Source organism: Cucurbita maxima, unplaced genomic scaffold (genome assembly GCF_002738345.1).
Source record: "Cucurbita maxima cultivar Rimu unplaced genomic scaffold, Cmax_1.0 Cma_Scf00008, whole genome shotgun sequence".
Lineage (NCBI taxonomy): Eukaryota > Viridiplantae > Streptophyta > Magnoliopsida > Cucurbitales > Cucurbitaceae > Cucurbita > Cucurbita maxima.
The window spans coordinates 3,469,762-3,493,448 of record NW_019272024.1 but is presented as its reverse complement, the minus strand read 5'-3'; the positions used below and the strand labels follow the sequence as shown (position 1 = coordinate 3,493,448).

The 23,687-nt window shown below is 36.2% G+C and overlaps 4 protein-coding genes and 1 pseudogene across 7 annotated transcripts; 1 reads left to right on the top strand and 4 right to left on the bottom strand.

Moving 5' to 3' along the window:
* Positions 1-233: 233 nt before the first annotated feature.
* LOC111482939 (alanine--glyoxylate aminotransferase 2 homolog 1, mitochondrial-like) lies at positions 234-4,304 on the bottom strand. Its single transcript, XM_023128987.1, has 9 exons — positions 3,962-4,304; positions 3,341-3,571; positions 2,453-2,623; positions 2,071-2,214; positions 1,806-1,985; positions 1,487-1,712; positions 775-888; positions 596-682; positions 234-484 (listed from the first exon to the last, which is right to left on the bottom strand). The coding sequence occupies exons 1-9, from the start codon at positions 4,214-4,216 to the stop codon at positions 441-443; spliced, it is 1,452 nt and encodes a 483-aa protein (XP_022984755.1). The 5' UTR covers positions 4,217-4,304; the 3' UTR covers positions 234-440.
* A 2,360-nt stretch (positions 4,305-6,664) lies between these two features.
* Positions 6,665-13,792, bottom strand: LOC111482884. 4 transcript variants are annotated; one of them, XM_023128906.1, is made up of 3 exons: positions 13,294-13,792; positions 11,995-12,635; positions 10,799-11,297 (listed from the first exon to the last, which is right to left on the bottom strand). In XM_023128906.1, the coding sequence occupies exons 1-3, from the start codon at positions 13,663-13,665 to the stop codon at positions 11,135-11,137; spliced, it is 1,176 nt and encodes a 391-aa protein (XP_022984674.1). In that variant the 5' UTR covers positions 13,666-13,792; the 3' UTR covers positions 10,799-11,134. The 4 variants fall into 4 exon arrangements, with proteins under 4 accessions (XP_022984676.1, XP_022984674.1, XP_022984673.1 ...); XM_023128905.1 differs by having other exon boundaries at positions 10,799-11,314; positions 12,012-12,635; XM_023128907.1 differs by having other exon boundaries at positions 10,799-11,314; positions 12,012-12,684; positions 13,343-13,792.
* On the bottom strand, positions 7,308-8,173 carry LOC111482887. Its single transcript, XM_023128909.1, has 2 exons — positions 7,431-8,173; positions 7,308-7,330 (listed from the first exon to the last, which is right to left on the bottom strand). Exons 1-2 carry the CDS (start codon positions 8,074-8,076, stop codon positions 7,323-7,325), a joined length of 654 nt encoding a protein of 217 aa, XP_022984677.1. The 5' UTR covers positions 8,077-8,173; the 3' UTR covers positions 7,308-7,322.
* Positions 13,793-17,301: 3,509 nt separating the features above from the next.
* Positions 17,302-18,403, top strand: LOC111483119 (annotated as a pseudogene).
* Positions 18,404-19,139: 736 nt separating this feature from the next.
* On the bottom strand, positions 19,140-23,687 carry LOC111483118 (protein HEAT INTOLERANT 4-like). The gene is made up of 14 exons (XM_023129259.1): positions 23,328-23,687; positions 22,890-22,928; positions 22,749-22,802; positions 22,569-22,632; positions 22,382-22,440; positions 22,044-22,168; positions 21,896-21,955; positions 21,721-21,779; positions 21,279-21,358; positions 21,098-21,136; positions 20,957-21,019; positions 20,824-20,871; positions 20,613-20,741; positions 19,140-19,663 (listed from the first exon to the last, which is right to left on the bottom strand). Exons 1-14 carry the CDS (start codon positions 23,472-23,474, stop codon positions 19,616-19,618), a joined length of 1,014 nt encoding a protein of 337 aa, XP_022985027.1. The 5' UTR covers positions 23,475-23,687; the 3' UTR covers positions 19,140-19,615.

The window sequence follows — 23,687 nt, the reverse complement described above, 5'->3', positions numbered from 1 at the left end:
ATTCAAATTGGAACCTCATCCTTCCCTCCAAATATAAAGTTTTTAGATCTTGAATTTCTTAAATCTGAAGATTTCAGATCTGGAACTTTTCAAATCTGGAACTTCACTACAACTGTGAATGTGGTTGGCAACCGCAGGTCAATCGGATGATCCAATTTGGTGGTCGACGACACAATGGTGGTGTGGTCGTAGATCTAAGGTCGACAACAAAGTAGAATTATAAACTTCTGTATATAAATACTTATATTCAGTCGTGGAAACAACATTCGATCAGTTTTTGAAAGAAAAAAGAAAAGGTTTCTGAAACTAAGTCCTGGTTTAAAACTTGTAATATAGTACAACACATGGCAGCTCCTACAAACAAGAATTACATTTTATTTTAAGTAACATACAAGAACACTGATGGGTTGTCGTTGTTGTTGTTTACCAGATTGAAGCTTTTACAGCTTTGAAATGGCATAGTCCAAAGCATCAACAAGAAAATCTGCAGATGAGGCGGGGAAAGGAGTATGAGAAACTCAAAAGAAAATCTTCATTTTCAGAGCCAGACGGACAGTTCATGAAATGTAGCTTCATTAAAAGATATATAAGATACCTGAATCATCTTTTGTGAAACACATTGGGGGCTTTATTCGAAATACATTGCCATGCAGACCTCCTTTCCCCACGAGAACGCCCAGTTCTTCAATCGGAACCAAATGAGTCGTTAGAACAGCAGCCATAAGTTACTTTCAGTTTGGCTTATTTGGTTTGGAGATCAGAGAATAGAAGTACCTCTTAGTTTCTCGAACAATACTGCAGTTTCGGTCTTTGCCGGGGTTTTGTCCTGATGATCCGTTACGAGTTCTACACCTATCATTAATCCTCTTCCTCGTACATCTCCTATGACTGGGAAAGGAACAAAATTCATTACTCAAATGAGATGATGATTTCTTTTGGAGGGTTCTAATTGCCCAAGCCCACCGCCAAACCGATATTTGTTTTCCTCAAGGTTTTTAAAATGTGTTTATGTGTATGCTAAGAGGTTTCCAAAAAAAATGTTTTTGTTCTCCTCCCTAACTGACGTGGGATCTCACTCACAATTCACCTCCTTTCGGGGCCCAGCATCGTCACTGACACTCGTTCCTTCTCCAATCGATATGAGACCTCCCAATCCACCTCCCTTTAGGCCAGCGTCCTTGCTGGCACACCGCCTCGTGTCCACCCCTTTCGGGGTTTAGCTTCTTCGCTGGCAAATTGACCGATGTCTGGCTCTGATACCATTTGTAACAGTAGAGGCCCACCGCTAGTAGATATTGTCCTCTTTGGGCTTTCTCTTTCGGATTTCCTCTCAAGGTTTTTAAAACAATCTGCTTAGGGAGAGATTTCCACATTCTTATAAAGAATGTTTTGTTCTCTCCAACCGACGTGAGATATCTTAACGTTAAGAAGTATTAGAGGGAGGTGGACTACTTGGAAATTAAAGTCATAGTCTAAGAGAAATTACTTTCATATTTTTCCTGGAGACCTCTCAATCGCTCTAGTAAATGCGCACCAACATCTGCACAATGTGCTTGACGTCTCTCCTTGTCAACAACTCTTAGAACTGCAAGTCCCCCAGCAGAACAAACTGGGTTCCCTCCAAAAGTGTTGAACTGAAGTTTTTGAGCCATCGTGCTTGCTATTTCAGGCGTTGTCACCACTGCTCCCAATGGCAAACCATTTCCAATACCCTGAAAAGTTCAAAACTTAAGTGCTGGGAATAACTTCTAAGGTACGAACGACACGAACGATGAGCTGCCGAGGTTCTCCAACAGGACGATTACCTTTGCCATGGTTACTATATCAGGAACCACGCCCTGCGTCTCAAAGCCCCAATAATGGCTTCCTGTACGACCGAAGCCAGTTTGAACCTCATCAGCAATGCAAACACCACCAGCCTTGCGAACAATGTCATAAACGAGTTTCAAGTATCCAGGTGCTAATTCAACAGCTCCTCCAACACCCTGAGATGATGGAAAACCAAATGTACCTTCAAGTTTATGTAGAATGTGGTTATCATGTTCAATTTCAGACATCAGAAAAAGAAACCTGAATTGTTTCAGCTATAAATCCAGCAACTCTTCCTGAAGTACCGTAATCTATATGATCTTGGACATCTTTGACATAACTACTAGCATCTGACCCAAAGATACCACGATATGGATCGGGATTCACAACATGATGAATTTCACCCTGCAAGGTACCACAAGAATTTTGCAGATGAATCAAAATACTTAGATTGAACTGCCCTGCAAACTACAGCAAATGCAGCTGTCGACTAAAACAAGCAATAGATTATGTGTGTTTGCACCGAGTAAATTGCACATGATCAGACTAGTAGAAAACCAGAAGGCAATGGAAGTTATATCACTAGCATACAGGCAACCAAATGAACCAATATCACTGCAGATTAAGCTCTGGGTAAAAAAACCTGAGGTATTGGGTACTTCCATGTATTCAAAGCCGTCAGTCCAATTGTGTTAGAACTTCCTCCATGGTATGCATTTCTCAATGCAATCATACCTAGATTACCACTGTATAGACGGGCCATAAGCATGGCTAATTCATTTGCTTCTGTCCCGGAGTTTACAAAATATACAACCTGCATAATCAAGTAAGCAGAAGTTTCAATCAGTATAGGAGAATGATGTTCTATACAAGGGTAATAAGGAGATCAATGTGAGATCCCAAGGAGGAGAATGAAGCATTTTTTACAAGAGTGGAAATTTCTCAGTAGTAGACCCTTTTTAAAAGCCCGAAAGAGAAAGCCCAAAGAAGACAATATCTGCTATCAGAGTGAGACACCAACAGGCTAAGCCTTAAAGGGGTGGATACTAGGTGGGGGCCAACAAGGATGTTGAGCCACAAAGGAGGCGGATTGGGAGGTCCCACATCAATGGGAGAAGAGAAGAGTGTCAGCGAGGACGCTGGGCCTCGAAGGGGGTGGATTGTGAGATCCCACATCGGCTGGCGAGGAGAACGAAACATTTTTTATAAGGATATGGAAACTTCTACCTAGCAGACGTGTTTTTAAAATCTCTAGAGAAAGCTCGAAAGAGAAAGTTGAAATAGAACAATATCTCCGGGTGGTGGTGATGAGATGAGATAACAACTCAACCATCATCGTTGAGAAAGATGAAAAGATCCACCAGTTCTAGTAATTCAACATCTCTTATCCCATCTCTAATGAAGGTCCGAACACAAGTTCAACAATTTCCACAGAGCCCGACATATCCTGGATGCTTTGCTTCAATATCAATCATCCATTACAGCGAAAATGAATAGATACTATTTAATAATTCTGAAAGGAGAAAAACACCTTCAAGTTTCCAGGCATTTTCTCAGCCAATGCTTCAGCAAAGTCAGCTATTGCATGGTGTAGGTATATGGTTGTGGCATGCTGTAAAAGCTTGTTTTGCTCATTGACTGCAGCCAAGACATGAGGATGGCAATGCCCACAAGAAACAGTAACAATACCAGCAAAAGCATCAAGGTACCGCCGCCCATTCTCATCAAACAAATATTGCATTTTCCCTTCTACAATGTTGAGCTATTCAATTAAGAGAGCAAGACCAAAAGAATCAGTTTCTGAAGAATGTGCGGATTGAAGGATATCCATCAAATACACCAACAAAGTTCAATTTAACGATAAATGTTCAAAAAAACCAAAAAACCAAGCGTATCCCATAATAAGGTAAATCAATCAACAAATCTGCATGAGTTCATCATCATCACATAGCAACGAAGCAAGAAAAGCGGCCAGATCAAGTAAAATCCTGCTCAAATGCAGAGATCTAGCGCTTCTTCCAGAAATCACAATCGGTTCACTTAAATGAACCACCAGAATTCCATATCAATCTTAAGCACGATACGACAGAAGAATCGACAATGCAGAAAACTAAATCAAATAAGGAGTAGTAGTCGAAATCAGAGAGATTACCGGCTTCTTGTAGTAGTGGAAAAGCGAAGGGCCGAGAAACTTCTTCCGCTTCTGAAAAATTTCATCGGCGAGAGGTCCTTTGTAAGGCTTCGGCGTGTAATCAAACGGCGGAAGAACAGGTTTGAGATCAGTAGCAGCGGAAGCAGAAGGAATCGAAGAGAAAGAAGTACAAAAGGTTGGCCTGGAACGGCCAATGAGCTGCTTCAAGTTCGCCTCTCGTAGAGCCTTCTTCAAAATTTGCTTCTGAAACGCCATGGCCGATCGATCGAAGCTCCAAACTGAAGAAAGCTTTCGGTTTCGTGCCGGTAATGGCGGCTCTGTCAGCCGTGTTTATAATAAATAAATAAATTTGGGAAAGTCCAAGAGTCTGCTGACGTGGCATTTAATTTATATGCATGTTGATGACTAGTTGCTGATCCTAATTACCACCTAGGATCAAGTGATTAACAATGCTTCCAAAAATTTAAAAATTAGAAGAATATTTAATACATATTTAAACTTTATTAAATCTCCCATTTTTATTTTCTCTTAATCAAACACATTCTCAAACTATCATTCAATTTAGAATCATGCCCTCAATTTAGTCGTACCAATAGATTGGTAAATCCCCACAAAGGAATCCAAAAGAAAAGGAGTCAACCCTACTCGAAGGCATAGTAAAAAATGACAAGACTTCAAAAGAGTCGAATCTTGATTAAGGGGAGACGTACTTTGTTTGAGGGGAGGTATTGGATGATAAAAGTCCCACCTCGACTAATTTAGGGAATGATCATGAGTTTATAATCAAATAATACTTTCTTCATTGGTTTGAGGCATTTTGGGAACTCCAAAGCAAAGACATGAGAGGTTATGCTCAAAGTGAACAATACTGTGTTAGAAAAGATTTAATATAACTTAATATTAAAGTTCAAATTAAATTTACAATTCTAGTATGTAATCAATTTATTTCGATGTAAATTTTAAGACTCCAATCTAGTAATCTAATCTATCTCAAGATAGGTATGAATTGATTCTCAATATTTTATTACAATGGGACTTATACCCTTTTTCTTGTGAACTTTACACAATTTGTCCTTTTATTTTTAATCGGTTTGTTTTGACCATCTAGTACTAATTTATTCATATTCTTCTTCGTCATTCTCTATCTAGATTTTAGGTTCAACTTGAGTGCGATAGACTCTACGAGATAATGAACGTGTTCAAAAAATTAACAACGAAAGATTCACATCAGTCATTTTAAAATACAAAATTTCATTTGAGTTCCCCTTAGTCAGGAAATCATGTTTTTTTAGGGCTCTTCCAAACGTTAATTTCAAGTATTAATTATTTCTTCTCAAAATATATATTAGGTTGTTTGGTGCTTTGAATGAGACCCGCGTTAAGGTTTATGTTACCGTGTGAAAAATAAGGCATAAGACAAGAAAGAACGAAATTTGTGACGAATGTGTTGGAAGTTGACTTTTTTGTATAGGTGTTTATAGGTTGACTTAGGTCATGTTTAGACATTTTTTTAGATCCTATTCAATTGTTGAGTAGTAAAAATTTTCAACTCAAACAACCTTTTTTAAAAAATAAATCCAATACGACCATTGAACCTCACGGGAATCGAACACATTGAACCTTATTCAATTTTTTTTAATAAAAATAAAATGTTAGTGAGTGAAATGGAATAAAGAAGAAAATAAAAAGATTCGAGAATGGAAAATTAAAAAAAAAAAAATTGAACCTCACGGGAATCGAACACACTGGAATCAGACACACACTATTGAACCACAGATCCATCTGTTGAAAGGAATTGAAAATAATAATTAAATATCTTAATAAATAGTACACCTATAGAGTATTATTAAAAAGATTCCTACCAAGTAGACTTCTTTTTTATGAAATTTTTTCTAATTTTTTATACCCTTAATTATTTTTAGTTTATTTATGTAAATAAATTAATATAAATATAAATATAATCATCATACAATTTTAACAATGGGTGGTAAAATTTATGAAGATGAACATGATTCAGTTCATGTCACAACCGACAAATTAACATTTTTCTTATAGAAATTTTAAATGGAAACGATTCACCTAAACAACTTTGATCGGTCGACCAAAAATACCGAAAATACCTAAAACTTTCTATAATGAATCAACCTACACCCGTTAAAGTTCCATTCAGATTATTAAGATCCTATTTTATTCTTCATCGACAACAAGAGACTAAATTGAAAAAACACCCCGACATATAACGAGCAGCCATAAAAATATTCAATATGTTGGATCTAATACTGTCTTTTCACTTGAAATATGAATGATATTCTTATGAATGCTGTATTGAGGTTGGTACATGAGAATTGATTTGGTGACTCACCTAAGCTTGAAGATCTTGGTAAGATGAACTTTGGTTGCAAAAGAGAATCAGCTCGAACCCGCAGCTTCCGCCTTGATAGGGCGGTGTTTTGACCAATTGAACTACAATCCCGAGGAAATAAAGTGTACAACAAAATCACCAACTAAAATTCTCAAGCCCAATGTGGAAGTCCAAATCTGATAGCTATGAAGTTATGAAGGCCAAGGCTCCATTTTAAAGCTAAGATGAGACTGTTCAAGTTTCAAAGCAGCAAACAAGGAACTAATAGCCAGACAGTTCAAGAATGTAATTGAGGCTATCCTACCTTAAACAAGAACAAGTCATTAACATAAACCAGGACATACCCATCAAATGTGTGAGAATTGTTCAAATAATTATCAACGAGTTCAATAATATTCCCAAATACAAGCACACTATCCAAGCTAAAGTCTCTTGCAAGAAACCCAAGTTCATACTGGTAGCAACCAACCATATGACTTGGCTCAAATCTGGTGCACCAAGCACATCAAGATCGACAAACACTTCGTCGTGATGGGCAACTAGATGTTGGATCAAATAAGCTCTAGTTCTGGCCATGTCTTCATGTATACTACTTAGGCTGCAATTCATCCATACATTGACCTCTAAAGGCCGCCAACAATTCTGTCACCTGATCAGGAAACCTGTGCACGAATTTATCCAAGAAATTCTCATCAGACATCCCCAATATATCGATCAATTGCAGGTGTTTCTTCGATAGCCTCTTCGAGTTTACGACCTGAAGAACTCTATACCGAGGGAGCACCCTCCCCTGCATGGCGTGCATCAAACAAGTAGGTTTACGAACAATATCTGATCTGCTGACTTCTGCCTCATTCATAAAGAATTCTAGACCTCGTTTAAGTTTACCAACGGAGGTTCTTATCAAAACAGGAGCAGAAGTAAACATTCTCATACATTCTTTCTCAGTTATTCCAAAGCTGCAAATCAATTCCACTTTCTTCTTGAAGGTCGCATTACTTACACTACTGATAGCATGAAGTCCATGAACAAACATTCTAGTATTTGTAGAAAAACCCGTCTCTACAACCATAGAAACAAGATCTCTAACTTGAGATTCACGCATACCAAAAAGTGCAGGTTGCCTCTTCAGTAACATAGAGAGTTGAGAACCAACAATCCCACAACTTTGTAAGTAATTAATATTGACAGGCAACCTTGTATACGGAGATCGCATAAGCATATCAGAACATCGCCGCAAAACTTGTAGGAGATCGCTATTACACTCATCCTTGGGGAAAACACTCTTAAGAATCTCAACACTAGGCATCAATCTCTTTTCCAAACTAATAGTCAAAAGCGTAGAATGCTTGGAAATGAACCTACCCAAATCGGAGCCGACCAAGCCAAGATTCTGGAAGAACTCGATCTTCGGCTTCAGAGTCTTTTCGATGTTGGAAAACGCGATCTGCGGCGCAAGGCGAATCGTCGATTGAATGTGAGCTTCGGAGAATCCGAGCTCTGAAAGATATTTGTAAACGGATTGAGGCTTTTCCGTTGATGCAATGCCTCTACGGCTGCTCATAATCGACACCGCTCTGGCGGGGGAGAGTTCAAAGGTATCAATAAGGTATTGAACGACGATTCCATATGAAGCAGAGGCTTGGCTGTGGGAAGAAGAAGAGAAGAAACAGTACAAGAGAGGATCAATTCGGAGCAAGGAGGGAGGATTATGGCGAGAGGAAATAGAGAACGATGATCTCAGCGCGTACATTTAAGAACTCAAAGGCAAACAACAAGAAATTAGGGTTTCAGACGGCGGCGTCTCTGAGCAATTGGAGATGCCTCCGTTTTCTCTGAACTCCTTGCGCCCCGCTGCCACCTCCGACTTCAATTTAGATTTTGAATTTTCGATTTTTTTCATAATTTTTAAGAAATTAAAATTTTTTTAGTCATAAATTTAATTTTATATTTAGTTAATTAATTGTTTCTTTTATAATAACTTATTAATTACAAAATTAAAAATTTATGAATTTATTATACACTTTTTAAAATTTTAAAATTAATTATCTTCTTCCATCCATAGTTGTCATGGTCTATTGCTGCTATCGATCGTTGTCGCCACTTTTTTAACTCTCTTTTCTTCTAAAATCCTTGCAATCACTATGGTGACACTATTGGCAAAGAGTAATGAGACAAAGGTTCTAGCCTAAGTGATTATAAAATTCTTGCAACCACTACGGTGAATTGCGTGCAAATCAAGCTCGAGACATATAAGAAATAAAATAATAGCAAACTAATATCAACAACTCTGTCAGATTCCATATTGGTTGGAGAAGGAAACAAAACATTATTTATAAAAGTGTGAAAATCTCTCCACATTTGTTTTAAAAATCTTGAGGGGAACCTTGGAAGAGAAAATCCAAAGAGAACAACACTGTGTACTAGTGGTGGCCTTGGATTGTTACAAGTTCATTCAAGTGCTAGACTAGGATTCAAATAAGGTTAACCTACCTAAGACTGCAAAACTCAAAACCACAAACATTTTTAGTCCAATCAACCATCCATTCATATGTTTGAAAAGATGCAAAATCTATTTTATGGTAGACTACCTCGACTCTCTTCCATTCCTCCCAACGCTCAGTCAAGCTATCTCCTTCGAGCATCGTCACGAACATCCGATATTTTTTGTCGGTCCATGGAACTCAACATAGTACATCATAACGTGTTGTGATGCATACATAGTTATAAACATGAGGGAGCGTCCTCGTGCTTATACCAACTGAAATGCATATGTAGACTAATCATAAATGACTTCATCATCGTAATATCATTATTATAGGCACATAATCGTCATATAATGGATAGTTGGTCAAATTTTTCTTTTCTAGAATTTTGCTTTTATAAATATATATTTTTTTAAAATAGTAATAGATTCCACTAGATGATCAATTAATATATATTGCATTTTTCTTTGTTTTTTTTTTAAAGAAATATTATATATTCCGTCTATTTTCTAATAAATATATTATAAATGTTAAAATTATTGTAATATAATAAATTTCAATAATCTTTAAAAGAGATCTCATCCGTTAGAAATGAGAACAAAACATTATTTATAACGGTGTGGAAACCTCCTTCTAGTAGACGCGTTTTAAAGTCGTGAGACTGACAGTAATACGTAACGGGCCAAAATGAACAATATCTGCTAGCAGTGAGCTTGAATTGTTACAAAATGATAATAGAGCTAGACACGAGGCGGTGTGTCAAGGATGCAGGCCCATCTCACATCGATTGGAGAGGGGAACAAAACATTTTTTTATAAGGGTGTGGAAACCTCTTCCTAGTAGACACGTTTTAAACCCATGAGGTTGATAGCAGTATGTAATAGACTAAAGCAGACAACATTTATTAGCGGTGAGCTTGGACGGTTTGAAGAAATTAGATACGGATGAAATGTAATAATTTGATTAGAATATATTAAGAATATATGGAAGAGAATAAACAAGTACAAAAGTATTCAATGATGTTTTTCAAACTTATAGTTTGTACGCTTCATTCACAAGACAACCCATTCATTTTCTTATGTTACAAAATTTTTTTTGAAAAAAAACATTGGTTTACCCATTTAAATACAATTTTATATATACAAGATCTCGACATTTGAATATTTAACGTTACTTAAAAGAGTACGTGTCAATTATTGCTAAGTTATAATTGCATATGGTATCAGACTTATGCCCTTATCTTAACTTTGTCATATTAATAGACATCTCAAGTGCCATATAAAAAAGTTGGGAGCCTCTAACATAATAGTCCAAGTCCACCACTAGCATATATTGTCCACATTGGCCCGTTACGTATAACTGTCGGCTTCACGACTTTAAAACGTGTCTAGTAGGGAAAGATTTTCATACCCTTATAAGGAATACGTCGTTCCCCCTCCATCCAATGTGGAATTTCACATCGAAGATAAGGTCATAATGACTCAGGTGTCATACAAAGAGTATATTTTATTCGAAAACTCCAGAGAAGAAGCTCTATGGTGTATTTTGTACAAAGGAAGAATTGTTTAAGTAATTAATGAGAAAATCATGAGTTCAATACTGACTATCTTCATTGGTACGAGATCTTTTGAGGGAACTAAAACCAAAATTATAAGAACTTATGTTGAAAGTGGACAATATCATTGGACACTATCAGAGAATCAATACGTATCAGGTGCACTCTCCTAAGCTTGAAGATCTTGGCAAGATGAACTTTGGTTGCAAAAGAGAATCAATAATCAAATCACCAACTCAAATTCTCAAACCCAATGTGGAAGTCCAAATTTGATAGCTATGAAGTTATGAGGGCCAAAGCTCCATTTTAAAGCTAAGATGAGACTGTTCAAGTTTCAAAGCAACAAACAAGGAACTAAAAGCCAGACAGTTCAAGAATGTAATTGAGGCTATCCTACCTTAAACAAGAACAAGTCATGAACATAAACCAGGACATACCCAAGATTTGTTCAAATAATTATCAACGAGTTCAATAATATTCCCAAATACAAGCACATTATCCAAGCTAAGGTGTTCATGCTTCACAATTATTATTGTATACATCTAGGAAGAATTTAATTTTTCAATTGTCAGATAAACTTACCAAAATCTTAAGAACTGATCTGTCACAGAGAACAAGCCCCTTGCAAGAAACCTAAGTTCATACTGGCAGCAAACAACCATATGACTTGGTTCAAATCTGGTGCACCAAGCACATCAAGATCGACAAACACTTCGTCGTGATGGGCAACTAGATGTTGGATCAAATAAGCTCTAGTTCTGGCCATGTCTTCATGTTTCCAACTCCTTAGGCTGCAATTCATCCATACATTGACCTCTAAAGGCCGCCAACAATTCTGTCACATGATCAGGAAACCTGTGCACGAATTTATCCAAGAAATTCTCATCAGACATCCCCAATATATCGATCAATTGCAGGTGTTTCTTCGATAGCCTCTTCGAGTTTACGACCTGAAGAACTCTATACCGAGGGAGCACCCTCCCCTGCATGGCGTGCATCAAACAAGTAGGTTTACGAACAATATCTGATCTGCTGACTTCTGCCTCATTCATAAAAAATTCTAGGCCTCGTTTAAGTTTACCAACGGAGGTTCTTATCAAAACAGGAGCAGAAGTAAACATTCTCATACATTCCTTCTCAGTTATTCCAAAGCTGCAAATCAATTCCACTTTCTTCTTGAAGGTCGCATTACTTACACTACTGATAGCATGAAGTCCATGAACAAACATTTTAGTATTTGTAGAAAAACCAGTCTCTACAACCATAGAAACAATATCTCTAACTTGAGATTCACGCATACCAAAAAGTGCAGGTTGCCTCTTCAGTAACATAGAGAGTTGAGAACCAACAATCCCACAACTTTGTAAGTAATTAATATTGACAAGCAACCTTGTATACGGAGATCGCTTAAGCATATCAGAACATCGCCGCATAACTTGCAGGAAATCGCTATTACACTCATCCTTGGGGAAAACACTCTTAAGAATCTCAACACTAGGCATCAATCTCTTCTCCAAACTAATAGTCAAAAGCGTAGAATGCTTGGAAATGAACCAACCCAAATCGGAGCCGACCAAGCCAAGATTCTGGAAGAACTCGATCTTCGGCTTCAGAGTCTTTTCGNGATAGCCTCTTCGAGTTTACGACCTGAAGAACTCTATACCGAGGGAGCACCCTCCCCTGCATGGCGTGCATCAAACAAGTAGGTTTACGAACAATATCTGATCTGCTGACTTCTGCCTCATTCATAAAGAATTCTAGACCTCGTTTAAGTTTACCAACGGAGGTTCTTATCAAAACAGGAGCAGAAGTAAACATTCTCATACATTCTTTCTCAGTTATTCCAAAGCTGCAAATCAATTCCACTTTCTTCTTGAAGGTCGCATTACTTACACTACTGATAGCATGAAGTCCATGAACAAACATTCTAGTATTTGTAGAAAAACCCGTCTCTACAACCATAGAAACAAGATCTCTAACTTGAGATTCACGCATACCAAAAAGTGCAGGTTGCCTCTTCAGTAACATAGAGAGTTGAGAACCAACAATCCCACAACTTTGTAAGTAATTAATATTGACAGGCAACCTTGTATACGGAGATCGCATAAGCATATCAGAACATCGCCGCAAAACTTGTAGGAGATCGCTATTACACTCATCCTTGGGGAAAACACTCTTAAGAATCTCAACACTAGGCATCAATCTCTTTTCCAAACTAATAGTCAAAAGCGTAGAATGCTTGGAAATGAACCTACCCAAATCGGAGCCGACCAAGCCAAGATTCTGGAAGAACTCGATCTTCGGCTTCAGAGTCTTTTCGNCGAGGGAGCACCCTCCCCTGCATGGCGTGCATCAAACAAGTAGGTTTACGAACAATATCTGATCTGCTGACTTCTGCCTCATTCATAAAAAATTCTAGGCCTCGTTTAAGTTTACCAACGGAGGTTCTTATCAAAACAGGAGCAGAAGTAAACATTCTCATACATTCCTTCTCAGTTATTCCAAAGCTGCAAATCAATTCCACTTTCTTCTTGAAGGTCGCATTACTTACACTACTGATAGCATGAAGTCCATGAACAAACATTTTAGTATTTGTAGAAAAACCAGTCTCTACAACCATAGAAACAATATCTCTAACTTGAGATTCACGCATACCAAAAAGTGCAGGTTGCCTCTTCAGTAACATAGAGAGTTGAGAACCAACAATCCCACAACTTTGTAAGTAATTAATATTGACAAGCAACCTTGTATACGGAGATCGCTTAAGCATATCAGAACATCGCCGCATAACTTGCAGGAAATCGCTATTACACTCATCCTTGGGGAAAACACTCTTAAGAATCTCAACACTAGGCATCAATCTCTTCTCCAAACTAATAGTCAAAAGCGTAGAATGCTTGGAAATGAACCAACCCAAATCGGAGCCGACCAAGCCAAGATTCTGGAAGAACTCGATCTTCGGCTTCAGAGTCTTTTCGATGTTGGAAAACGCGATCTGCGGCGCAAGGCGAATCGTCGATTGAATGTGAGCTTCGGAGAATCCGAGCTCTGAAAGATATTTGTAAACGGATTGAGGCTTTTCCGTTGATGCAATGCCTCTACGGCTGCTCATAATCGACACCGCTCTGGCGGGGGAGAGTTCAAAGGTATCAATAAGGTATTGAACGACGATTCCATATGAAGCAGAGGCTTGGCTGTGGGAAGAAGAAGAGAAGAAACAGTACAAGAGAGGATCAATTCGGAGCAAGGAGGGAGGATTATGGCGAGAGGAAATAGAGAACGATGATCTCAGCGCGTACATTTAAAAACTCAAAGGCAAACAACAAGAAATTAGGGTTTCAGACGGCGGCGTCTCTGAGCAGTTGAAGATGCCTCCGTTTTCTCTGAACTCCTTGCGCTCCGCTGCCACCTCCGACTTCAATTTAGATTTTGAATTTTTTATTTTTTTCATAATTTTTAAGAAATTAAAAAATTTTAGTCATAAATTCAATTTTATATTTAGTTAATTAATTATTTCTTTTATAATAACTTATTAATTACAAAATTAAAAATTTATGAATTTATTATACACTTTTTAAAATTTTCTTCTTCCATCCATAGTTGTCATGGTCTATTGTTGCTATGGATCGTCGTCGCCACTTTTTTAACATCAACCGTTCTAGACAAATAAGAAATAAAATAATAGCAAACTAATATCAACAGTTCTGTAAGATTCCACATCGGTTTGAGAGGGGAACGAAACATTCTTTATAAATGTGTAGAAACTTTTCTCCAACAAACACGTTTTAAAAATCTTGAGGGGAATCTCGGAAGAGAAAACCCAAAGAGAAGATTTTGTACTAGTGGTGGGCTTGTTTGTTATAAGTTCATTCAAGTGCTAGACTATGATTCAAATAAGGTTAACCTACCTAGGACTGCCCTAAACCCTAAACCCTAAGCCCTAAGCCCTAAACCCTAAACCCTAAACCCTCCATTCAAATGTTTGAAAAGGTGCAAAATCTGTTTCGAGGTAAACTACCTCGACTCTCTTCCATTCCTCCCAATGCTCAATCAAGTCGTCTCCTTCGAGAATCGTCACGACATCTGACATTTTCGGTTGGTCCATGGGACTCATCATAGTACATCATAACGTGTTGGGATGCATACATAATTATAAACATGAGGGAGCATCCCTGTTCTTATACCAACAGACACGTTTTAAAAGTCATTTATGTAGACTAACCATAAATGACTTCATCATCGTACTATCATAACTATAGATACATAAACGTGATATAATGGATAGTTGATCAAATTTTTCTATACTCGAATTTTGCTTTTATAAATATATATATTTTTTAAATATTAATAAATTCCATGGTATTTATAATCCGGTGATCAATTAATATATATTAGATTTTTCTTTATTTTTTTTAAAAATAAAACGCCCACCATTAATTTAGTGACTTTTCATTTATATAAGATTTTCTCTGTTTTTTTTTTTTAAGAAATATTATATATTCCGTCTATTTTCTGATAAATATATTATAAATGTTAAAATTATTGTACTCTAATAAATTTCAATAATTTTTAAAAGTTATTTTTCAAGTAAACCGTGAGATCTCATCCGTCAGAAAGGTTTCTCTTCAAGGGTGTGGAAATCTCCTCCTAATGGACGCGTTTTAAAGTTATAAGAGTCATAAGACCGACAACAATACGTAACAGGCCAAAACGAACAATATCTGCTAGCAGTGAGCTTGAGTTGTTACAAACTAGTATCAGAGCTAGACTCCAAGTAGTGTGTCAAGGACGCAGGCCTCCAAGGGGGTGAATTGTGAGATTTCACATCGATTGAAAACGGGAACAAAACATTTTTTTTATAAGGGTATGGAAACCTCTTCCTAGTAGACACGTTTTAAACTCGTGAGGTTGATAGCAGACAACATTTATTAGCGGTGAGCTTGAACGGTTTGAAGAAATTAGATACGGATGAAATGTAATAATTTGATTAGAATATATTAAGAATATATAGAAGAGAATAAACAAGTACAAAAGTATTCAATAATGTTTTTCAAACTTATAGTTTGTATGCTTCATTCACAAGACAACCCATTCATTTTCTAATGTAACTTTATTTTTAAAAAATATGTTACAAAATTAAAAAAAAAAAAAAAAAAAAAACATTGGTTTACCCATTTAAATACATTTTTATATTTATAGACCAAAATCAAATTTTTAATACAACATCTCGAGATTTGAATATTTAACGTTAATGAAAAGAGTACGTGACAATTATCGCTAAGCTATAATTACATCTGCTGTTGAGGTTTATTGGGTAGTAATCATAATAAGAAGAAGTTCATGAGCTTATAAAGTAAAAATATTATTTCTATTAGTACGAGACCTCTCGGGAAAATCAAAAGCAAAACCATCAAAGTTTATACTCAAAATAGATAATATCATATTAGTATAGAAGGTCGTTGTTCCCTCTAGTGATATCAGACTCATACCCTTATCTTAACTTAGTCATATTAATAGATTTCTCAAGTGCCGAATAAAAAAATTGTAAGTCTCGAACATAATAGTCCAAGTCCACCACTAGCATATATTGTCCACATTGGCTTATTTTGTTACATATGACATAGGGAGAGATTTTCATACCATTATAAAGAATATTTTGTTACCCCTCCATCCAATGTGGGATTTCACGATTGAAAACAAGGACATACTATTTTTATTGGTACGAGATTTATTGGGGAAACTAAAAACAAAGTTACACGAACGTAAGTTGAAAGTGGACAATATCATACCACAGTCAAAGTTCGTGATTTCTAGCCGTTTTAATTTTTTTTATAATTAAATAATTAAAAAAAAAAAAAAGCACATGCAATTGGGTGAGTGTGGGGAGTTCTTTAATTTGTATCCTCCTTTTTTGGACCGTACAAAGGCGATTATACGATGCCATTTCCATTTCCACTCCAATTTGTATAATAATTACTGAACCAAAAGGCTTTCCAAAATATCCCAATGTCTCCCAAAGTACAGAATTAACACGTAACTTTTTTTAATACCCATTAATTTTTCACTCCCAATAATCTAAAATAAATAAATAATGCGTCTTTTCAATATTTATTTATATGTATTTAGTTCGATAGAATAAACAAGCTCGAGTTATTAAAATGGTAAAGAAACGGATCAAGGAGAACAAACGAAATTTGTTGAAACTTCGAATAGTTAAAAAGTCTCGTTGAACTAAGGACCACTCATTCTAGTTCTAGTGCTAGGGTCCTCGTTTCATAGTATTTAGCTTTCGAGATGTTTACTTTATGTACTAAAAAAATAGGAAAAATATTAAATTTATGAAATTTATGAAATTCATGGAACTCGTGGAGTGGAATTCTTGGTATCTTATTAATATTTTTAAAATATTAAAAGATTAAATAGATATTATTATTTAAAGTTTACGAAATTAATCATGATTTTATTATTTACTTATAAAGTTTAAATATTATTTTGAATTTCATTTTATTTTACCTTACGTACTTAACAAAAATCAGTTTTTTTTTAAAAAAAAATTTGTTATCACGTATATTTTCAATATAAAAGGATGTTATATAAACTAAACTCTATTTTAAAAAATTCAATAATATATTAATAATTGATACTAAATTTAAGATGGGGATAAAAAAAAATTAAAAAGGATCGAGTACATGATGTTAATTTATCGTTGATTATTTATAAAAATATGTAATAATTGATATATTTATTATTGAGCTATGATCAAATTGACTATATATATATATATATAATAAAAATATAAAAAGAGAATTATCGAGATTCCACTCGTCGAAGACCATTCTTTGAAATTATTCTAATCATCAATTATTTATTTTATTTTATTTTATTTTATTTATTTCTCTCTCTTTCCCTTTTTCTGTCAAAATCAAACCGCCTTTCCTCTTAATTGAATTTCTCCTCCCTTTGCCCCTTCACTTTAAAATCCCCTCCGCAGACCTACTTTTCTCCACCACCAATTTCCACCGGAATCCTCCCCAACCCCGCTCCGCCTTCACTTTCCGGCCAAACCCCTCCGCGATGCACAAGCGAAACCTCACAACCACCGTCAGCCCCGTCGGCAGCCCAACCTCCGACAACATATCCGACAGCTCCACTAAAGAACAGGACAGGTTTCTTCCGATCGCAAACGTGAGCCGAATCATGAAAAAATCCCTTCCTGCTAACGCCAAAATCTCAAAAGAAGCTAAAGAGACCGTCCAGGAATGCGTGTCGGAGTTCATCAGCTTCATCACTGGCGAGGCCTCCGATAAGTGTCAAAGGGAAAAACGGAAGACGATCAACGGCGACGATTTGCTGTGGGCTATGACCACTTTGGGATTCGAAAATTACGTTGGCCCTTTGAAGATTTATCTCAACAAATACAGAGAAACAGAGGAGGAGAAACATTCTTTAGCCAGACAGGACGATCCCTCCCCGTCACCGACGAAATCCGCCGCCGCCACCGTCGAACAGATTATCCGTGGGAAATCGGCCAATCCGGTGATGGATTTTCAGAATTTAAATTCTGGGTTTTATTCACTGGGGAATCATAAGAGTTTGAATATAATCGATGGCGTTGGATTTGGGGAAAGTTTGAGGGGTAAATATGAGTGGAGTCCGTGAAAATGGAGCTCCAGCTATGGCGGCTCACATGAACATCAGCTAAAAAAGAAAGTAAATTAGGGAATTAATCCAATTTCTGATTGCAATTAAGGAGAATTTATCATAGTCTAAAACATATTACAAATTTATGGTAGGAGAATTTATCAGAGAGAAATATTATAATTTTAGGGGTTTTTTCTTTTCTTTTCTTTTCTTTTTTTCTTGGTTATAAAAGTGATGGGAATCTAGAATTAATACTTTAATATATTATGCTTTTTGACTTAATGATAAAATCACATTTAAATTCTTGGTCTCCAGGTACTTGAGAGTGCTTTTTATTTTAATTTTCTTGTTATGATTGATGGGGAATATCGTGTTTGACCACTTTCTCATTATGAAAATATTCTCTAATCTCATCTTTTTCATAATTATTATTTAACTAATTAAAGGTTCTTACTTCCTTTTAAGGGTGTTTATAGACCCGATATCTTAAACAACTCAAGCTATCCAACCCAAACTATAAAGATTACGATGAATGAGACTTTTGAAAAATCGAAAATTCAGTTCAATCCGAAATTTTAAAAAGATTAAGAAATTTAATATTTGTAACCAATATATATGGTGTGATGAGCCGACATTTGATATTTAAACTTTATAAAATTTTAATTATTATAAAATATATAGTAGATAAATAGATTAAAAAAAAAAAAAAAACCTAACTTGAAAACAAGGGTTTTGTTGAATTGAGATAGGATACTCAAAATTTAAGAGCAGTCTAAAAGATGTTTCCAACCCGAACCATATAGATCATTGCTCCATTTACTTTGGTAAGAAAACCTTTTATAATGTCATTAATCACCCTGGGTTTGACTTGGTGTATTTTAAGCCAAAACAAACAGTCATTACAGGAAGGAAGCTGAATTGGCTACAAGATTATAATTACCACACAAGAATCACTATTTTATAACCCTTTAATGGTGTGAATAATGGAGAGTTTATCTATATGTTCGAATGGCCAAAAACAGTTAAATTAGCAATGAAGTTACTTTCCGTTCTAATTACCGAGTCCTACGATGAACAATAGCAATGAAGTTCATCTACTCAATAGATTATCAGAAGAATGAACTGTTTGGCAAATGGAAATAATATATATATATATATCCTTCAAAAACTGTCAAACGTGTATTGGCATTTGCCAATGGCAGTGAACATCAACAGAATTTGTTCCCGGAGGGGGAGGAACTCAAACTATGGTTACACAAAAAATGATGTGATGGAATAATTAACAAAATTACACCAAGATATTCCTACTAGAAGTGAGGTTCTAAGCCCTTCTGTTTGCTAATGGAAAGAAGAAATGTAGAAAAAGAGAGAAAAGGAATGGAGAATGAAAGCATGATCCTAAATAGTACAACAGTCAGTCTATATCTAAAGATTTTGGTGGCTACTACTACTGTTCTAGGTCCTGTTAGATCAATGAAATAAGTCGAAACGCCATCCGAGTCATCAGTTTGGCATATAAGAAGAAAGAGTACCTTCAAATATTGGGCAAAATCTGGACCCGAAAGGAGCTTTGTATCGATTTTCTATCTCGTGCCAGATATGGTATCAGATCACAGGACTTCATGAGCCTTTCCATAATACCTATTTATAAATGGAGCCTGGAAAGCCCAGAAAACAAAATATTGGAGGACATTGGAGAAAATGCAGGCAAAATCATGTGAGAAAAAATTACTGGTTACGGTTTTTAAATCTTAAACGTTTATAGATTTCTGGTCCTTCAAAATCCTTTTAAGATCGATATATTTATGTATATTAATATTTTTGAGTGTTCGGGTAACCTAGCTGCAAAACAACTACATATGAAAACTCCCAAGTAGGTGATCGTCATGGCTTTAAGTCTTTCACTTTGAGTCATTAATTATTTGCATAGACACTATAGACCACTAGGCCAATCCATGCTTGATTGTAAATGTGTAATAAGCTCAAATGAGCAGGTGGCCAAGTACTAGGATAACTAGTTAAGAGGTACCAAATTCATAGCTATAGCCTATTTTATTCTTTAGATTTAGAATTCTAACCAAGGAGAAGACGAAGACAAGAGTGGAAGAAGGGTGAGTCGCGAAGGAGCAAAGCAAAAAGTGGTTTTGAACTTCCAACTCTTCCCGTCTCAAAAAATTTATAGCTGTGAGAGTCAACCCTATGCAAAAGAGTGGTGGAACCCCCTTTCTTTAATAAGTAGGAAGTTTTCGTAAACATGTTAAAGGGCTCCCGTCTTTGACGGGTCACCTTTCCAAGACTGAAAAAGGAGAACATCTCGGCAAGGGAAAGGACTGGTTCAATCAAGCTACTGAGTATTGGAAACAAGATGCATGAGCTAGGGAGAGTATTTAGAGAATGTCAGCTGAAAAGGAGTAGGCTTTTGGTCCTCTTCCATCAGTTTGGCTTGGGAAGAGATGGGAAGCTCTCTAATCTTCCTATAGGCCATATAGTTCGTAGTTCGTACCCGTTGTTGATAAATAAAAACGATGTTTATCAAAAAAATACAGATCAAGGTCAAACATTTTTCGCTCGTCATCGGCCAAGAGGATTAAACCAGAGTTAACATACCTTAACGTTGGATATATCAGGCGTATCAGGTGTTTGTACAGGGTAAAACTTATAAAATTTCATCTTCTCAAACGCTTCCTTAGTTTCTTTGCTCATTTCCTCAATGGCTTTTTTCCGTGCTTCCCTAGCCTGAAAGAACATCGAATAAGATCTGTTCGCAATGGTTACTTTTTACCAAGAAAAACATCCTAATATGAGTAAAAATGTTTACCAATCTATTTGCTTTCTTGGCCTCTCTAACTTTCTCCTTCACAAAATCCTAAATAATTGAGAACCCTCATCAGGTAAGCCTTTTGTAAAGATGAATAACAGTAACATGTCTACAACACTTGACAAACTATTACCTTGAAGGAATCCTTTTGACTTTCCGGTAATTCTTCCTCCTCAATCAACTTATCCGTGAATTCCTAAAGATACGTGAAAACAGAGCATAAAGATAAAACTCTTAAGGAAATTTTTTCCTTAGAAAGAAAATTTTATTGTACCTCGAGTTCATCCAATTCCCAATCAAACTCACAGAAAACCTGCAGATAACAAAAAATTGAAACGTAAATTTAAATTGTGAGCATATAAATTTCAGATTGTGAATAAGAATGCTCAACTAGTTTCTTCCCCACACACTATGCATTCATTAGCCTTTTTAAACAGTGAGAATTAAAAGCTTACTGGCTTTGGGTCGATTGGGAAGATAATTGGAACCTCAGTGCTTTGTTCAACTTCATCTTCCTTAAAGGGATGGTAGAAATCTGCCAGAAAAATGACAGTACGAGATATGACAAACATATATAGACTTCAACGATAACCATAGCTGGATGATCTAGTTGACATTAAAAATCAACAAAATTGAAAATTTGTGTGAGAAAACTTGCAATGGCCCAAGCCCACCGCTAGCCGATATTGTCCTCTTTGGACTTTCCCTCAAGGCTTTAAAACACGTCTATTAGGGGAAGGTTTCCACACCCTTATAAAGGATGTTTCGTTCTCCTCCCCCAACCAACGTGGGACTTTCTCAAAACTAAGGTAAAGATCTGTTTTCCTCTCAAGAGGATAGTTCATCCAATAAATTATCAATCATAAAGTTAACTACCATATCGTTCGAAGAACTTACATGGTAAGCAATACTCAAATTTCTTGACACGATCTATTTTCAAATGCTTCAAACCAGCTCTGCAGAAACGATCAATCCATTTATGAATAAGAACAATCAAAGGGTAGCAATAAAACAATTTATTGAAATTGTGAGTGAATACCAAATGGATGTGGAAAGTCATTCATGTTTGTACCTTCTCTGAGTGCAACTGAGGATGAATATTTGAGATTTCAACTTATCAACTTGACTACCTCTGAAGAAGAATTAAATTGAATGGTCAATTATAAAACTTGAGTTACAATCTAAAGGATGCTAAGAAAAAAAAAATCACAAATTAGTACCTTTGGTCCAAGGGAATATAAGGAACCCAGTCCATTTTCATCTGTTTCATGGGAACTATCTCTTCAGCCTCTCTTTGAACAGAGTTGATGCCAATTTTATCAGAAGGTGGGAAAGGAGATGCAACCTGTAGAACCATAAAATCCAATAGCCGTAGGAATTAAATCCCATTCTAATTCGGTGGACGTTAACAAATAAGAAAGGTATTAACTAGTCGATAACTTTTTCAATCAGGTATTAGTTATACGGTGGTCGGTCGATTAACGTGGCTACTAATAGAAACTATAGCTTGATACAACAGAATGCAAAAACAAAAATTAATAGAAATATAATGACTTACAGCCACCACAACAGGTATGCATATAACTTTATTTTCTCCCTTGAAAGGAACCAATTGAGCTGCACAAATAGGAATTATCATAAGTAGACTACAAAAAAAGGGTAAACTGAAAGAAAACTTGACCTTAATAAGATTGTCTTGTATTGTATATGTAATATAAAATAAGATTCTTAGTTAAGCTACTTACGCTCTGTACAACCAAATAGGTAAACCTTCTCGCCATACAACTTTCCTCCCTCTTCAAATGCGTCCTGACAATAATTGCAAATGTTATATCGCCCATTCAAATAAATTCACGTCCAATATAAAAAAAAAAAAAAATAAAAAAAAAAATAATAATTAAAAACACCAAGATTTTCAAACTCACTTCTAGATTTGAGAAATTCCAGTTGAACTGATAAACGGTATCCAATTGATCCCACTGAAATAAAAGAACATGTAAATGTATAAGCAACAGAACAATAACACTTCAGACAAAAATAAACAAGCACTTTGGTTTATGCCAGACCTCTGTCCCAACAGGAAATGCTGCTTTCCAAAGATCTTCCTGCATTCAATAATTATTATTTGTAAATCAAAATGTCAATTGGCAAACCTCATACGAGCCCCAATGAAGGAAATGTCAAAATTACAAGTTCAAGCTAATCAATAACGGAGCAAAATAGATTGCAGCTGGTAATGCCAGCATACTTTCTTACACTAATTTAAGGAACCCAGAAGAACAAATGAAACCAACCACACAACAACAAAAATTGCCTCTGTATCTAGGCACAGCCCAATGTTCTTCCCTGCTCAATAATCCATGACAGTGGGAATTCAAGACTCAGACAAGAAATGAAAAGAAATCCCACGAGATAACAATCAAAACTAGCGCAAGACTCAAAAGAGACTGAAAATCAGAGTCATAACAGCAACAAAACAAAAATTCATGTCGAATGTACATTACCAAGTTGCGCTTGTCCTCAAAGTACTGGGGTTCAGATTCGGGTTTGGAGACCTTTGTCCGCTTGGAGCGAGATGGTTCCACAGGTTTAGATTCCGCAGGTTTATCCTCTTCCTTCTGTGTTGTCTTCCTCTTAGTACCTTTCCTCATTGTATTCGGAGCTCAACGGCAAAACGAAAGAGAATGCGAAGAAGAAGGAGAAAAGGGTTTAAAAGCGAAGGATTCGGATTAGAAATTGCGAATTGTAGAGGGAAAAAGATCGAGAGGATAAGAGAGAGAAAAATTAGGGTTTTGGAATTGGGAATTTTTTGAGCGTAAGATCAACGCCAATGGTTGTTTCTTCCAGCTGCAAATAGGCGGGAC

Coding starts and splice junctions, on each gene's coding strand:
- LOC111482939 (XM_023128987.1), bottom strand. CDS start 4,216: ATGGCGTTTCAGAAGCAAATTTTGAAGAAGGCTCTACGAGAGGCGAAC. Junction 3,572..3,961: donor TCCACTACTACAAGAAGCCG/GTAATCTCTCTG, acceptor TTAATTGAATAG/CTCAACATTGTAGAAGGGAA. Junction 1,713..1,805: donor ATATAGTAACCATGGCAAAG/GTAATCGTCCTG, acceptor TGAACTTTTCAG/GGTATTGGAAATGGTTTGCC.
- LOC111483118 (XM_023129259.1), bottom strand. CDS start 23,474: ATGAGGAAAGGTACTAAGAGGAAGACAACACAGAAGGAAGAGGATAAA. Junction 22,803..22,889: donor CATTTCCTGTTGGGACAGAG/GTCTGGCATAAA, acceptor CTTTTATTTCAG/TGGGATCAATTGGATACCGT. Junction 22,441..22,568: donor CCTATTTGGTTGTACAGAGC/GTAAGTAGCTTA, acceptor CTATTTGTGCAG/CTCAATTGGTTCCTTTCAAG.
- LOC111482887 (XM_023128909.1), bottom strand. CDS start 8,076: ATGTACGCGCTGAGATCATCGTTCTCTATTTCCTCTCGCCATAATCCT.
- LOC111482884 (XM_023128906.1), bottom strand. CDS start 13,665: ATGTACGCGCTGAGATCATCGTTCTCTATTTCCTCTCGCCATAATCCT. Junction 12,636..13,293: donor TCTTCCAGAATCTTGGCTTG/GTCGGCTCCGAT, acceptor AATCTTGGCTTG/GTCGGCTCCGATTTGGGTAG.